Source organism: Danio aesculapii, chromosome 10 (genome assembly GCF_903798145.1).
Source record: "Danio aesculapii chromosome 10, fDanAes4.1, whole genome shotgun sequence".
In the NCBI taxonomy this organism is placed as follows: domain Eukaryota; kingdom Metazoa; phylum Chordata; class Actinopteri; order Cypriniformes; family Danionidae; genus Danio; species Danio aesculapii.
Window position 1 is genome coordinate 29,742,105 of NC_079444.1, and position 18,088 is coordinate 29,760,192.

The 18,088-nt window shown below is 34.1% G+C and overlaps 1 protein-coding gene across 1 annotated transcript; it reads right to left on the reverse strand.

The window, feature by feature from the left end:
• Window positions 1-2,758: 2,758 nt before the first annotated feature.
• vps11 (VPS11 core subunit of CORVET and HOPS complexes) lies at window positions 2,759-18,063 on the reverse strand. The gene is made up of 16 exons (XM_056466129.1): window positions 17,892-18,063; window positions 17,187-17,331; window positions 16,953-17,088; window positions 16,101-16,264; window positions 15,040-15,287; window positions 14,356-14,557; window positions 12,853-13,004; window positions 12,567-12,753; window positions 10,981-11,124; window positions 10,683-10,880; window positions 10,044-10,205; window positions 9,753-9,886; window positions 9,237-9,439; window positions 6,186-6,357; window positions 5,876-6,098; window positions 2,759-3,398 (listed from the first exon to the last, which is right to left on the reverse strand). Exons 1-16 carry the CDS (start codon window positions 18,035-18,037, stop codon window positions 3,231-3,233), a joined length of 2,784 nt encoding a protein of 927 aa, XP_056322104.1. The 5' UTR covers window positions 18,038-18,063; the 3' UTR covers window positions 2,759-3,230.
• Window positions 18,064-18,088: the final 25 nt, after the last annotated feature.

Consider the following 18,088-nt stretch of genomic DNA (forward strand, 5'->3'; position numbering starts at 1 on the left):
ACAAGCTACCCAAAAAAGAAATTTACAAAACAAACTGGCATGCTTTAGTTTTTAAGAATCTTTCTTTTAAGACATTCGTGCCAAGTGGTGGTTTGTGTTGTTGGCCTCTGTAGAGCAGCTTTATCGACACCAACTCAAGCTAAAGGTGACAGTGAATCACATCCTTTAACAGACATTCATATTAAACGGAAATGAATCATAACTGAAAAAACTTTAACTAAATCAGTATTCAGCTTATCTGAATGTGCTTGATGTGTTGAACTTGTTTCACAATGCTGAAACGTTATATCTCATTTCATTATCTCCTATTCATCCCTGTAAATCTGCTTTGACAACCTGAAAGGCTTAAGCACTATTGACTTAAAGGTCACTTGACTAACCATTTTCTGCTGAGATTTAACATAAAATGGCAAATCTCACTTACTAAATAATGTTTTAGTGGTTATACTCATTTACCTTTATGGTGTCACTTTATTTTGATGGTCCCTTTAATGCATTTTGTTGAATTAAAGTTACATTGCATTTACATGCCAACTAATTCACATTAGAATAAAAGTAGACTGTTAGGGGTTAGGATGAGAGTAAGTTGACATGAACTTGCAAAGTTTATTATAGTCAGTTAAATGTTTGTTGAAGAGCAGTATCAACAGATATTAAGCAGACAGTCTACTAATACTCAGATGAGAATTAATTGGCATGTAGTTTCAATGCAACTGCGACCGTCAAAATAAAATGTTAACCCTTTATCTTCATGCTTGTTTTTTTTTTTTTTTTTTTAATTGTGGCACTAACATGAAAAGAGCTTGGCTGAGAGGTACAGACAGTCTCTTTTGGTTTTGAAGCTGAGATTCATGATTTGAGTCACAGGTTTAAAAAAAAAAATCTAGACATTTGTTGGTTTCAGAAAACATAAAACTATACACCAATGATAATAGGGGAACTCTTGAGCTCAAAACTCTTGCATCTTCAGTAATAAAGCCCGTGGTTAAAACAGGTTCAGAAACATTTTTTTTTCGACCAGGCCCCAGTTTGGGTAGTAATCAAAGGTGAACAAATTCGTAATGCAATAGTCCTAGGTGTAATGGAAAAGCTCTTGAGAACAGGATGTGGTTTTTAGCAACTTTATTTTGCTTGTTGAGCTGTTTACTTTAGCATACGACTTTTCCAACAACCACCCAAATCGTTTTAGCAAACTAAAAGTCATTCTGTGTAAGTGTATAGACAGATTAAGTCAAAATAATGAACCCCCTGTACACTGTAAAACCCAACAGTCAATTTCATCAAATGAGTGTTGAAAGTTAATTCTACTTATTTGAAAAGAGTTTTGAACTCTGTGTTGTAGGTAATGAGTTATTTAATTCCTCATTACTTCAACTTAAATGGACTAAGTTCACAGTACTCATATGGATTAGTTTCTTTTAACTTAAATGGTTTGTTGCAATCGGTTTCCTCAAACGATTTGAGTGGACTTATTGGGTTTTACAGTATTCAGTTGGTTTGAGTTCTCTTCATTTATCGGGTTTTACTGTGCTCAAATTGCTTCGTTTACTCAAACGGATTAAGTTCACAGTACTCATAGATTAGTTTTTTAACTAAATAGTTTGTTGCAATCGGTTTCCTCAAACGATTTGAGTTACCTTAACTTTTTGGGTTTAACAGTGTATATGTTAAACAGAAAGAAATATTTTTACATATTTATAAACAATAATTTTAACAACAAATTTCTAATAACTGATTTATTTTATTATTTTATTCACTTTGATGACATAATACTACAAAATATTTTTTTAGACATTAGCATTCAGCTTAAGGTGACATTTAAAAGCTTAATTAGGCTAATTAGGTTAACTGGGCAAGTCATTGTAAAACAGTGGTTTGTTCTGTAGAAACAAAAAATTGCTTAAAAGGGCTAATAACATTACCTTAAAATGGATTTCAAACAATTAAAAACTGCTTTCATTCTAGCCAAAAACGATCAAATTAGACTTTCTCCAGAAGAAAAAAAATTATAGCAATTGCTGTGAAAGATTTCTTGCTCTGTTAAACATCATTTGGGAAATATTTGAAAACGAAAATTCACAGGAGGACTAATAATTTTGACTTATGAATAAATAAAGATTCTTCAGAGTTAAAATTGCAAAATAACTCTATAGATCAGGGGTTCCCAAACATTTTCGTATGAAGGGCCAAAAACCAAATATCATTGAGAGTCGAGGGCCGAAGGTAAATATACCAAACTATTTTACACTAAAGTTTCCATGGGTAATTTTCTAATTAATTTCAGAATATTCATAAATAAATTGAAAACATGACATGATAAAATCATACGTAATCACATTTATCACACAGTGGAGTTCAATACTTTATAAACTAGTCAAGCAGAATCTGTCTTTGCCATGATTTGCTTACCAAAGTCTATGCATTGTCCTCTATGCGTTGGGTGACAGTATGTAGATTTTAAACTAAATCTGATTAATTTACACCATTCAAATGAACCTTTAATTCCAGTTAGCTTTTTGTATCTTATTAATAATCTAACAAATAAAAGGTTACATAAAATTTGAAAGTATAATCTCTAAACGGTCTCCATCATTCTCCCTTTCTTCTCAAATGGGATGGCCAAATCAAAGGTTGTCATAGACCAACTTTGGTCCGTGGGCCCTAGTTTGGGCATGCCTGCTGTAGATTACATTTTTATTAGTTCATGACAAAAGATTTCAACAAACATCTGAGATTCAGCAATACAAAAAGTCAGTGATAATTTCGTACATTTATTAATAACACTTTTACAAGCTTTTGCCTGATTATTATGGATTAATTGCTTTAGCTACAGTAACAAGTGGTTGTAACACTAATTCAATATTATACATAAATCATTAAAGGATGCAAAATAAAGATGTGCAAGTGGATCTCTACAGTGCGCCTGTAAAAGCTTGAAAATGTCACAGTCCTGAAGTGCACGTTCTTGCGTTTCTCATCATCACCCACAGCGGTTTTGATACTTTCCTCTTTCTGCTGATTTGATCTTGCAGACTACACAGATGGAGAGATTCTGCAAGAGCTTTCATCTCGTTTTCCACTATACAGCCTATAAATAAATCAACACCAAGAAGAGGAACTGCAAAGGTAAATTTGGATTTTGTTATAAGGCTGTTAAAGTAGCTCAAGGTGACGTGTCTGACCCGACCCTAGATCTGCTCTTCTTTTAAAGTGAACTCCAGTCCAGCCCTTCAAACGTTCCTCTTGGTGTTAATGAGCAGATCTCTGTTGAATTCAGCCTCCAGATTCCCAGCTCCACCCTTTCCTCCGGGAGGATCCGTTATCAGAGTGAGTTTGTTAAACACTCCACGGCCAAAGTAGTCAGCGATGACTGAGAAGCCGTCATTAGAGCATCTCAGCTAGGGGAGAGAGAAATAAGCACATCATTTCATTTGCAATATTGTTTTTATTATTGTGTAATTTAGTTAACATGGGTGCTAATTTAAAAGGACAGATTTAATTACTGCATTTGCCAGCGCAAAACCTTTTTTGACTTGCGTGCAGGTAAACAGTAATCAAAACACGTGGACTAGGGTTGGGCGATGTCGATGCATCGTAGCAACATACAATGTCTAATGTGAAATATTACAATGGATGATAGCATCACCATTGTAGGTGGCGTTGAATTAATTATTTATGAATAATTAATTAATTTCTAAAGAATTAATTATTTGTAGCCTACCGTTTCAACTACCTGACCCGCATGGTCTTTGTTTTACCCATAACCAAATCATAAATAAATAAGGATAAGTTACACACAAATGACCACCTGTCAATCACTTTTTCTGCGGGACTCTGGCATGAATAGGCAGAGTGATCTGTGTCGTTATAATGGCGTCGACAAACTTGGTTGGTAAAAAGGTGCACAACCAACCAAGAGTATCTGAGGTTTTCACTAAAATTACAAAAGTACAAGTGTGAAAGCGAACGATTGAAGCAGTGTACTGACGCTGTGACACGTTACCTGATAGATTCAAAAGGCCAAAGAGTCGTTAAATAGAGACAAGATTAAATAAATATCATGTTTAACAACTATAGTGAGATGAAATCCAGCGGTACATCCTTGACAAACTGTCCAACGTGCACTGCTGTCTGGGGTTTTGTGCTCAAAGCATACCCCATACTGACTACCAGGAGCTCAGACGCATGCTTATACTGCTGAACCGCATGCCAGAGTGTGTGTGTTAGCGTGTGTGTTTGTGTGGTCACTTGATGTGCATTTTTAGCTGTATAGTGTGGTTGGAGAGCTGTTCAGAAATGCTAGGTAAAATACAGTGTGGATATGGATTTCATTCTAAAATGCCATTTTAAAACTAGGACTTATTAGTGTAAACGGGGGCCTAAGTGTGTGTTTTTCCGCGAGCGGGTTGCTGCAGTGATGGGGTTGGAGGATTGTGATGCCGGCTCAGCTTCGTGATGTCTATCCGCCATCGGCGATGTATGATGGCATCGTCTATCGACCCAACCCTAATGTGGACAGTAATTTTTGTGACTGAACTTTTTATATTTACAAGACAAAATTATTAACCCAACTGTAAAATTGTAATTATTTTTTCCAAGTGATTTTAAACAAAGCAAGGAAAAATGTTCACAGTATTTCTCATTATATTTTCTAATGGAGAAAGTAGCAATACAAAAAAGTAAAAAAACATTTTTTTTTAAATGAACTAAAAGAAATGAGGTATTAGAAAAATTGTAATTGATTTTTCACAGGAGGAATGATAATTTTGTCTTCAGAATTGTGCCTTTATAAACATTTCCCTTCAAGGTACACAATATATAACAGGAAAGTATTTTAACCTAAAGTAAATTCCATGTGATAAGAGTAGTAAATTTCCTGATATTTGCACCATTATAAAATGTCCAAAAAGTATGTCTTAACCACTGATCTATATAGACTGTTCTATTATAGATCAGTGGTTTCAACACATTTTGCACCTATGTACTTATTATACTACTACCATAAGATGCTATTTATGACAAAATATATGCTGCTTTTAGTGGATTTTATTGGTTATTATGAATCTACTACATCTGTGGTAATTGTGATATGTTTATGATTTCAGATTAAAGTTTTCATGCATTTTGGTCATTCATTCAAATGACGACAATGGGCGCTGGAAAATTAATTTATGAAATAATATACTTTTCCTCTCCATGAATACTACATGTCCTACATACCCATGGCCTCATCTGAACTGTTGTTAGCATTGGTTTACATTTGCCTAAGAAAGAATTGCCAACTAGCATGAGTATTTTGTGAATCTGTGTGAACTGTTATCATTCAAAAACACAAAGAAAAAAACTTTCCTATTTTTATAGGTACTTAAAATTTTTATAGCTTATTTACTGTTGTAAGTGTTAGTTCACTCTAAAATGAAAATGATCAAATGCATTCTGCCTTATGTGGCTTTAAACCTTTTTTTCTGTTGACTTCCAGAGCAGGAAAAACATTTTACAATGGAAGTCAATGGGCGCAGACTGGAAAGGCATCTGCCATATAAATTATATAGTAATTATACTATACACAGTAATAGGTGGTTCATTCCTCAGTGGCGACCCCTAATAAATCAATTGAGTGAGCCAATGGGTGCCAGCAACCAGCATCCTTTAAAATATCTTCTCTTGTCTTTTGTGTGAAATAAAACAAACAAGTAAACAATGGCTAAATAATAACAGAATTTTCAGTTTTGGGTGAACTATCCCTTTAAGTTGTTTATTGTTATTAGAAACACGCAGAGATATTTGCACTCCAAACATGATAGTAATATCTAACCAATTTCCACTTATTTGTAAATCTGGCCCAAACTCTATTGAAATAGCACAAATAAGTCACCTGTCTGTGGAAATGGTCGTGCAGATCTCGTTTCTGATCCTGCGCACGCAACATGTCCATGACCTTCCTGTTCTCAGGGGTGCAGGTGGGACACTCAGCCTCACTTTCGGCGAAGCTCTCTAAGCAGTGCTGATGGAAAGAGTGGCCACACAGGAAGTGCACAGACGGCAGCTCGAGCGGGCTGTTGCACATGCTGCACTTGGTCTTTTGAAAGATCTTTGCACTAGAAGAACAATGCACATTTTACTATGCTTTCACAGTGCACTGTGATTTTTGATCCTGATTGTTTGACAATCCTCAGTTTGCTTACCAAGTTTTGAGTTCTTGTATCTCAGCCCGTAAATGTGCCGTCTCTTCTCTGTACTGCCGAATCTTTCTTTCGTCTTCCTCAATCTGCTGGGTCTCCCTCTCCAGTTTATTAATCAGATAGTCTTTGATGACCGATAAGGATGCTGTGGAATTATGGGCCAAAGTCTGCACCACTGCAATACACACAATCGAATATGGTCTAAATTGTGCTGAAGCATATACAGAAAACACAATTATGTGATCAAAAGTTCATCTGCTGGTATTTAATAATGTAATACACATATCATGATAATGAACATGCACAATATTGATATTGTGGGCACTTCAAAATACAGTGAATATATATTTTTTATTATTTCAACATCTAGAGTGCGTTTGAAGAATATTCAGATTGTTGGCTCATTTGTATTGTTGTATTTAGCGCTTTGGTTTGTGAGAAAAGCACCTCATTAATAAAATGTATTATTTTTAATAGTAGTAGTAGTAGTTGTTTAAAGACGTAATAAGTGATATATTTTCAAACATTAACATTTTAACGTGTTAATCTGGTCTACGACTATTTATAGGACATTTGTTTGTTAACTCTGTACAGTACTGCTCCATTTGTTAACATCAGTTAACTAAAGTTAAAGGGATGAAAACTACAACTGCATTTATTATTCTTAGGTGATATTAATTTCTTAATGCCTAATAATGCATTAAAAAGTACTTGTATTTGTTATTAACTCCATTTAATAAACAATTCAGTTCTTATAGCTACTTTTAATGCATTATTTGAGGTTTACTAAGGAGACTGTGCTGTATTAGGCCTGTCATGATATCTATTTTTTGTTGAATGATATATTGCACCAAAATATATTATGATAAACGATATTATTATCATTTTAAGACTATTTTATGCCACTCATTATACAATGCCAGAATGACAATATAGTAGCATCACAATACAGGTACACTCTTGCAAAGAACACATCATATTTTATTCCTAAGAATATTTTATTTAATCATAGTCATTTGAACAATTTAATAATTAGGCATGTGGGAATCAGAATGTGAATGTGTATCCTGAATAAAAATAATGTGAACAAAAAAGTGCACGACAAAAAGTAACAGAGGCTTCGATATCTGCTACCAGATCTATTTTCAGTTGTCAGACACCCACATGAAAATATACTCAAGTGACTATAGTGTTTTTTTAACCACACTGACAATAGAGATAGAGATGTTGCACGATCAGCTAAAATGTTGCTAGAATAGTTTATGTATGAACGATCTATATTGCATCACCAATAATGATTGTCCATGTGTTGTGCGATAAGTCCATATATTGATTATTGTGACAGGCCTAAATGAGACTTTATTGTAAAGCGTTACCTTCTGTATTATATCAGTTTTTTGCAATTTAATTAGTTGAAAACATTTGTTTACTCTAAACAATATATATATATATATATATATATATATATATATATATATATATATATATATATATATATATATATATATATATATATATATATATATATATATATATATATATACATACAGTTGAAGTCAGAATTATTAGCCCCCCTTTTAATTTTTTATTCTTTTTTTGAAATATTTCCCAAATGATTAAGAAAGCAAGGAAATTATCACAGTATGTCTGATAATCTTTTTTTCTTCTGGAAAAAGTCTTATTTGTTTTATTTTGGCAAGAATAAATTACAATACTCAAAGCCTTCCAGAGTTTGCCGCCAGATGAAGTGACATCACTTGGAGCAAGTCACGTGTTTTTATTATCAGTGCCCTAAAGATTATGCTTTCTCATAACCGTTGTAATTGAGTTAAACCATAATTTCTACTTTTTTAAATCTGAGATGGCCAATAATACAGAAATAAACATTTGCACAAAACGTCTTTAACTTGGGAGAGTGTTAACACAAAAAAAATGTGAAACTTCATTACTTCATGATAATTGAAGCTGAATGTATGATTCAGGACGCAAGGATGGTCAAAAATGGGTATCGTAGAAATTTTTGTTAATATTTTCAAGGAACAAAATGTCCCTAAATACACTTACCAACATTATTTATAGAGGGAACTTGAGATAATTAATTAAACAAAAATAATAGGAGGTTTATTATAAAATTCTATAGTTACATTTAACATATTTTTGACAAAATAAAAAAAACATACAAATGTATATTACTAAACAACATTACTATGAACAGAAAGACATACAAAAATGTATGACTAATATATACAGTTAAAGTCAGAATTATTAGCCCCGCTTTTAATTTTTTGTCTTTTTTAAATATTTCCCAAATGATGTTTAACAGAGCAAGGAAATTTTCACAGTATGTCTGATAATATTTTTTCTTCTAGAGAAAGTCTTATTTGTTTAATTTTGGCTAGAATAAAAGCAGTTTGAATTTTTTAAACACCATTTTAAGGACAAAATTATTAGCCCCTTTAAGCTATATTTTTTTCGATAGTCTACAGAACAAACCATCGTTATACTATAACTTGCCCAATTACTCTAACCTGCCTAGTTAACCTAATTAACCTAGTTAAGCCTTCAAATGTCACTTTAAGCTGTATAGAAGTGTCTTGAAAAATATCTAGTAAAATATTATTTTATATGTCATCATGGCAAAGATAAAATAAATCAGTTATCAGAAATGAGTTATTAAAACTATTATGTTTATAAATGTGTTAAAAAAAATTTCTTTCCATTAAACAGAAATTGGGGAAAAAATAAACAGGAGAACTATGATTCATTCAACTGTATGTACATACATACAATAAAGTTATTATACCTGGTAAAGTAATCTTTTTCGCAGCTTATTAATACTGTGATAAAACTTCAGCGATAAATCACAACAGGACAATCTGGTACCGGCAGAAGCCTAAATTCATCCAGAGGTTAAGAAAATTCAGCAGCATGACCATAAAACAAAAGGCGTTAAAAGTAACACTTAAGTTTAGATGTATATAAAAAAAAATAATAATAAAAAAAACACCAGCCATGTCACTAACTTCTTTAGCCGCTGTCTAAACTTTTACTCACCCAGAAGTGGAGGCATCAGGTTATTGTCATCGATGTGCTTCAGGACTTCACTAATGTAGGACTTGCAGTTTTCTTCTTTGCGTGCGAAATAGCCCAGCGCCTGCTCCCACAAACACACTTCGCTGTCTCCATAGCGCTTACAGGCCTCCACCACTTTCCCATACTCCTCATTCTGCATGTGGTAATGCATAATCTGCTGGTACCTGTGGAAAACAGCCAGTTCTAGCACTTTTAACCTTATGCTGTTATATTAAAGCTGAGCAAGTTTAGAGTGCTACTACTCTTAAGTATTTTGCATCATCAGTGTGAGTGCAGCTGTTTGTAACTTGACTAAATGTGTGTTACTTTTAGTCATTTTAGCTCATGCTGCTTGGTATTGGAAACTAGTTTTTGTTTCACAATGTTATTTATGGAAAATACTGCATTTTGATGTTGTAGAAGTCATGCAGGGTACATTTAAAAGACTTTCGACATAGTTGAGATCGCCACTGATACAAAATGATAATGTTCACTCACAGTTTGCCTTTTTCATACAAATACAGCACTCCCTCTTTGAAGTTGTGCATCTGGCAGAGCACGAGGGCCTTGTCAAACACAGTGTTGTCGCTCCTCAGAAGGGAAAGTGCTGCCTCCTGCAGGACCTTTTTCTTCTGTCAGACAAACACAGAGAGATAGATGGGTTTACTATAGGCATATAATTTAGAAAAAACTGAATTAAATCACAAAAGAATAAAAAAATCTGCAGTTACATTTGCAATCTATAATAACATAACAGAACAGATGTGTGTAATATGTATAAGCTTTTACCCCTGGGTCCTCCTCATGTGCCCAGTCCTGCAGTCTCAGCTCCAGCAGAGTGTCATAAACTCCTTCGGGAGAGAACGGGTCCACCTCGATCATGTGCTCCAGAAACAATCGCAGCTCTCGCGGGTTATTGGCAAACACTGGGATGAACTCCTCTGAATTGGCCTGTGAAAAACAAAAATAAGTAAATGTCTCATTATCCATCTTAAATTGATAGTTCACACACAACAAATTTAATCGTCGTCATTTAATCACCCTTCACCTGTTCAAATTCAAAACCTATTCGAGTTTCTTATTTACACAAAAGAAGATATTTTTAAAATGCTGGTTGCTGGCACCCATTGACTTCCATTGTATTGTTTTTTTTTCCAACAATGGAAGTCAATGGGATCCAGCAACCAGCATTCTTCAAAATATCTTGTTTTTTAAAAGTTTTAAACCATGAATAAACGATAAGATCATTTTCACTTTTGAAATATTGGCTCAACGCATTCTTCAAAATATCTTCTTTTTTATTAAAAGTTTAAAACCATGAATAAACGATAAGATCATTTTCACTTTTGAAATATTGAGAGAACTATTTCAACCAATATGAAAATACCAGCTTATTTGAAAGCTTTAATGCAAATATAAATGGATCACCTTGTTTTCTGCAGGCCTGTCAAGACTGTCCCGGTCGGTGGAGTCTTTGCTGGGGTGATAGTCGGTGCAGAGTCGCTTTAAGAGGATGGTGGAGCTCTCGGGAACATGGTGCATTAGAGTTTTACCATAACGCTTCATATTACTCTCGGCTTGATCAAATGGCAACCTTCCGATGTAGCGCAAAGCCTCTTGATAATTCTGATTGGGGGTGGACAGAATGAACAGGTATTGGCTTACAGGGACTCATTGAAAAGCATTAGTTACGCAACATAACCACACAAAAAAATATGCTATTCACCTTCAAATCCTCTAGCTGGATCTTCAGATACCATTCATGGTGCATGTGTCTCTCTGCCAGAAACACGGCGTGACTGTGATAACCGGCTTGACGTAACACTTTGATGGCAATTTCAACATCAAAATGCACCTCGCTTTCATTGCTCTACATTTAAAATAAGGGAGACAAAGTATGATTGGCATTACTAGTTGTGAGGGTGTCATTCAAAAAGTTTAAATGCACGTTTAAAAGAGAGTTTTGACATTAACATAAACAATTGGAAAACATCATAGAACTTGTAAAGGTTTTAATAGATTTATGTTACCCTAGACCAGTGTTTCCCAATCCTGTTCCTGGAGGCACACCAACAGTACATATTTTGGAAGTCTCCCTTATCAGACGCATTTATTTCAGGTTTTGGAGTCTCTTCTAATGTTCTAATTAGTTGATTCAGGTGTGTTTGATTAGGAAGAGGTTGTAAATGTGTACAGTTGGTGTGTCTTCAGGTACAGGGTTGGGAAACACTGCCCTAGACCACAAAACCAAATGTTGCACAGGTGTATTTTTGGCTATTGTATGGGTCATAATGATCGATCTTTTTTATTTTTGTTTATGTAAAGCTCATCTTCTATGAATATATTTTCTAAATTTTCTACTGTAACTATAACAAAACTCAATTTTTGATTAGTCATATGCATTGCAGATAGCTTATTTGGACCCTTTAAAGGCTATTTTCTCTGTTTTTACATGTTTTGAAACCTCAGAAATTTTTTAAAGGGTTGAAAATAGATTTTTAAATAGTCTCATCCCAAATATTGTTCAATCCTAACAAACCATACATCAATGGAAAACTTGTTTATTCAGTTTTCAGATAACATTTAAATCTCAATAAACAAAACAAATTGTATGATTGGTTTTGTGGAACAATGTCCCATTTTAGAAATTGTACTCATTTAAGTAAAAAAAATTGCCTGTTTTTTTGCCTTCTATTGGTGCCATGTTAAAATCAATAAATCCTACACACTACAAACTGTAAATGTATTTGTTTTATTGCTTAAGTTGCATGATGTGCATTTTTTTATTCGGAGTTTGACGTAATCGCAACTGAAAAACGAAGAGAGGGCAGGACATTAAGCAGCTCCTCCCCTTTTAAAAAGCAGCCAATAGCATTTTGTTTTATCCCAGCTCTACCAGTGAGAGTGGTTGAGCTCAAGCGCATCAAATGAAAAGCAAATGTGAAGTGTCTTAAAGGGGGCGGGGCATGTCAGATACCAGAGAGCATTTGATTGGTCATGATTTGATAAGCAACTGAAAGTTAAGGGGACGTGAGAAAAAAATACGCTGATAGATTTAGGCGGAAGTCACAAACTACAAGCTTTACATGTTTATATCGGTTTTATATCTTCTAAACGCATATTTTGTCATTGTTTTATACCACACTCGCTTATAGATATCCTTGAAGACTAACATACTTATACTAACATCTAAAAAACATTATTTTAATTCCACTGGACCTTTAAGATGTGATGGTTTGTAATGTTTTTAATGGTATTTGTAGTGGAAACTATGAGAACTTCTGTGATGGTTTTTGTTTTTTCTCAGCAGACCTTTATGAACTCCTCCAGCTTGGAGCTGTCCTTCAGTTTGGTGTAGCAGTTGAGCAGTAGTGTAGTGTGGTCAGCGTTGGCCAGTGACTGCCTGTGAAGGGCCTGCAGGTATGCGGTCAGGTTGTGTATTCTCTGTGCATCCAAAAATTTGCGGATTACATAGGATGGTTCGAGCTTCCCAATGGTGCTGAGAAACAGAAAGTTCATTTGATGCTTAATTTAAGAAACTTTTTTTTATATTTATGGATTTTAATAAAGTGAGCAGATATTTGAACTGAACAGCTACCGGATGTACTGTTGAATAGCTCCATCATGATCTCCTTTGACGTAGAGATGGTCTCCATATTGCCTAAATATCTCAGACAGCCCATCATTGTCCAGGTGTTGACTTTTGGCCAAGTTAATGGCCATCACAAATAGGTTCTTCTTAAACAGCATCTAAATAACACATTTACACATTATTTAACACATAATTTAATGATGTTTATCTTATCCAAAAACATATTTATCATAAAGCATTAAGTAATAATTATTTTATTTTTGAATCTGTTTTTAAATAAGGGCTAGCCGTTAAATAAAAGTAAAGAAAGAAATATTTGACAAATAATCAATTAATATTCTTTAAAGACATTTACATTTCAGTGCCATCTAGTGTTGTAATCCAGTTGCACTTTCATGTATTACATTTAATAATAAACTGTACAAAATGTATTTTATAAAATAAATATTCCAAAAGTTTGGGAACAGTTAATATGTATTTGTTTAAGAAAACATAATTATAGCCCAACATTGTTACAAAAAAAATAAATAAATAAAAAATTCAAATGTCTACTCAAGGAATCCACAAATGTAATAATCATTTATAATCAAATTTAATTATTAAATTTATTAAAGTCAGAATTATTAGCCCCCCTGAATTATTAGCCCCCCTGTTTATGTTTTCCCCCAATTTCTGTTTAACGGAGAGAAGATTTTTTCAACACATTTCTAAACATAATAGTTTCAATAACTAATTTCTAATAACTGATTAATTTTATCTTTGCCATGATGACAGTAAAAAATATTTTACTAGATATATTTTAAGACACTTCTATACAGCTTAAAGTGACATTTAAAGGCTTAACTAGGTTAATTAGGTTAACTAGGCAGGTTAGGATAATTAGGCAAGCTATTGTAGAACGATGGTTTGTTCTGTAGACTAATCGAAAACAAAATAACCTTAAAAGGGGCTAATAATTTTGACTTTAAAATGTATTTTAAACATTTAAAAACTGCTTTTATTCTAGCCGAAATAAAACAAACAACACTTTTTTTCAGAAGAAAAAATATCAGACTGTGAAAAATTTCTTGCTCTGTTAAACATAATTTGGGAAATATTTAAAAAAAGAAAACAAAAATTCAAAGGGGGGCTAATAATTCTTACTTCAACTGTGTGTGTGTGTGTGTGTGTGTGTGTGTGTGTGTGTGTGTGTGTGTGTGTGTGTGTGTGTGTGTGTGTGTGTGTGTGTGTGTGTGTGTGTGTGTGTGTGTGTGTGTGTGTGTGTGTTTGTGTGTGTGTGTGTGTGTGTGTGTGTGTGTGTGTGTGTGTGTGTGTGTGTGTATATACTTAAGTGAATTAAGTGATATTGATAATAAATGTTTGTTGACATTAGAATGATTTCTGAAAGATCATTTGACACTGAAGGCTAGAGTGATGGCTGCAAAAAATGTTAGCACTGCCATCACAGGAATAAAAACATTTTGAACTGTGCTGTAGTGTTTTTGTAATGAATGCAAACCCCTTACTAACCTCCAGCTTGGTCTGTGTGTCTTTTTCCTGCAGCATATACACCGTCCGGTCACTCGTTAGGACATAGAAAGACCCCCATTCAGCCAGAACGTCAATGACGTCATCAAACACTGCACTGTAAGCGATGAACTTGTTGTCTAAATCGTAAATGGTCAGGATGTGCTTTTCTGTAGGGGACGTCTGTCTGCTGCCATAATCAGATCTGTGCAGATCAAGTATAAAAAATGTGAATGAGTAGTGTGTATTAAAGAAAAAAGTTTTAAAAAAAAATAGCAAACATGAGCACAGATTGGGTGAAATTGTAAGTACACAACTGTATTAGACATTTTCAATGAAACAAATTAGTGGTGAGCTGGAGAAATGTAGCTTTTCTGATTATATACAAATGTTATTCTAATACAGCTTAAGTCTATTATAGTACTGATCTTATTTTGTCTATATCATTTTTAATAATTATTATTATTCTATTATATATTGTTATTGTTTTCAATTTCTACTAATACTTGGATCACATTATAAGGTACCACATGTATGCAAGTAAATTCTGAAAAAACAAACAAACATTAAAGCAGTCAGTGTATATATATATATATATATATATATATATATATATATATATATATATATATATATATATATATATATATATATATATATATATATATATATATAAAAAAGTCTCACTTGCTGGGTGACTTGTTACTGTGTGTGAGCAGCAGTAGGTATCCTCTGTGCCAGTGTGTCAGAAGCTTGTGCCCATCAAAAGCAAAGCAAGGTCCTCTCTCATCGGGCTGGTACAGATACACACAATCATCTCCAGCCACTATAAACTGTGAGTCTTGTGACGGGTCAGTGAGTGCAGAACAGCGGAGAGCACAGCCGTGTGTGTCCAATTCTACACGAGGATACTCTTTCACTGACAACGTGTAACACTGTCGACATAACAACAATCTTTGTTAGGGTGGCATTCTTTTATAGAATAGAATTTTTAATATCATTTTGAAAGAAACGTAAAACTCTTACAATGTTTGGCATAAAATACACAGACATAAATAGATGCAAAATTGCAAGTAAAAATAAAGGAGAGGTATTGCCGAGGGTATCCAATGGACAGGAGCCAATTATTCCACTTGTGCTCAAGTTACCACACTGTATGTCAGGACATTTACAGGTTTTTGTCCTCAAACAGTTACTGCGTGTAGGACAATTTTCTCACATTTTTTTTTTGCATTTGTTTCACTTTTGTAGGCTGTGTAATAACTAAAATTATTCAGCGTAGTGATATGGAACTGTAATGCCGTCAAGACCTACTACTGGAAGTACTTTAGCTGTGCATTTATCTGAAAAGAAGTGCACGCCTTAGAATGCTAATCAGCCAATAAGAATCAAGCATTCAACAGCCACTTAGTATAAAGGATAGCTAAGTATAACAATATTTATACAATAAAAGATTATATTAATGATATAAATAAATAATATAAATATCATATATATATATATATATATATATATATATATATATATATGGATGGATGGATGGATGGATGGATGGATGGATGGATGGATGGATGGATGGATGGATGGATGGATGGATGGATGGATATATATAACCATTTGTAAACATATTTAAAGATAGTTACAGTTTAATGCAGACTTTGAGTATGGTGTTGTGTGAATAGACCTGAGACATTGGTTTTATTTAGATTCACTGATTGGCATTACAGAAACAGAAAGGTGTAACATACCTGCACTTTTTCTAAGGTGGCAACAAACAGGTGTGTGACTTTGCCAGCCTGTCTGAAAGCCAGGCCTGTGATTGGACAGTTGCCCTCATGGAGGCTGAGTGTTTTGCTGTGTCGGTCTCTGGTGATGTCACCCTTCGTCAGCACAACACTGCCATCTGTAAAACCTGAGCATTCAACACAGATACTGAATTAGAATTGGTATTATGGTATGTAAAGTCCTCTTGACCATAAATTATTAGCATTGCCAAAACCCAGATTTTTTTTCTGAACTACACCATATGTCTATTAGGTCTGCCTGATAATGGAAAAATCTGACATTGCAATATTTAGTTTTGCTGAGATATATATTGTGATATGAATAGAATTTCACCAGATGACTTGAATAGAACTATTTGGAATTATTTCATTAATTTAGATCGACTGAGATGATCACGTCTTCTCTTATGCAGTGCATCTGCGTAAATGACAATAAATTACAAGCAAAAAATAAATAAATAAACAGTGCTTTATGGTTTTCTGGGGAGTCTAAAAGAATTCAAGAACAGAAATTTAACAAACAAATGTAAAATAACATGGACATCATTGTATGAATAATTTTAAAAAATTATACTTAATAATATCTTTATCATTTAATCTTTAATAAATAATCTATTGATGTGACTATTGCAGATACACACACATCGCAATATCTATGTTTAAATAATATATATAGTTCAGCCCTAATATCTGTCTGTCTATATCAGTTAACATTTTTAATGGTTTTTAAAAGTTCCCAGAATGTTTTCAAGGTTTATGTTTCGTTATCTTTAATATCTTTAATAAGTTGAACTTGTGAGTTCAACAAACTCCTACCTATAGCCATGAAATTAAGGTTTTCATGTACGCTGAGACAAGACACCTCAGTGGGTTTGTTTCCAGGAATGGCAGGGAAAATTCGGGTACACAGAGGACTGCCACTGTCCCTCTTATCGAGATTCCACACCTTCACCTGATGGACAAACGCATGCACTCTATCAAATGCATTTCTAAAGCGCACACACAGACATAGAGAGACATATTTATCAGGACATCAGTCATGAACTGTACTAGAGGATTGATGCCAGGTTCATCCTGCCCCACTGACACCAGGATATTGTGTTGTTTGAGCTGGTACAGGTGCGTCACCCGCAGCTTATATGCCTGGAAGCTGGATAGCTGAAGAGAGCGGGTCAAAAACCAGATTTGTCCATCCATATGTGCATCACAGAGTTAAAGAACGAATATCACAATCTCTGAATCTCTATATGATCTGCTAGTGGTGATATAGATAAATTTGGTTTTATAATCGCACATTTGGACACATTTCTCCTTAATGATTGTTTGGATGGACTTTCTCCTTAACGATCATTTCAGAAAAGTATTCTTTGCAAATTCTTAATAGGAAAATCATATTAGCAGCGAATGACTATCAAAGTTCAATACTGTTGTATTGTATGTTGTTTTGAAGTCGTACTTGCATGCGATTTCAGACCGAATATTCAAAGTAGCGTGGTAAATAACATAGGGACGTTGTCACTGAACGAATGTGCGAATATAACACCAACTTTACCTCAATCAAAGGATGACAAATTTATGGTAAAATGAATAAATAAAGGAAATACAGACATTTAGTCAAATGTAGTTTGCATTTCACAGACCAGGCTTGCAGCGGCCTGTTAAAACATGCATATTGTTCGACTATAGTTATGAAATACACTGGTTATTATTGTTTGACAATATCATCATTGCTAACTAGCCACAAGCATTATAAGGATATCTCCGACCACAATGTGTCCTCGGCCTGAATCACAGGCCGATATGCCCATCGGTAGCTGGAAGTTTTTCCCATTTTCGCTCGGATCCTTCACAGTTTCTTTATCGAAAAACACAAATCGTCTCCACTGTAAAAACGCTGCCATTTTCCGAGCAGTTCTTGTTTAGGAAAATCATGTGACTCGAATTACGGTCAT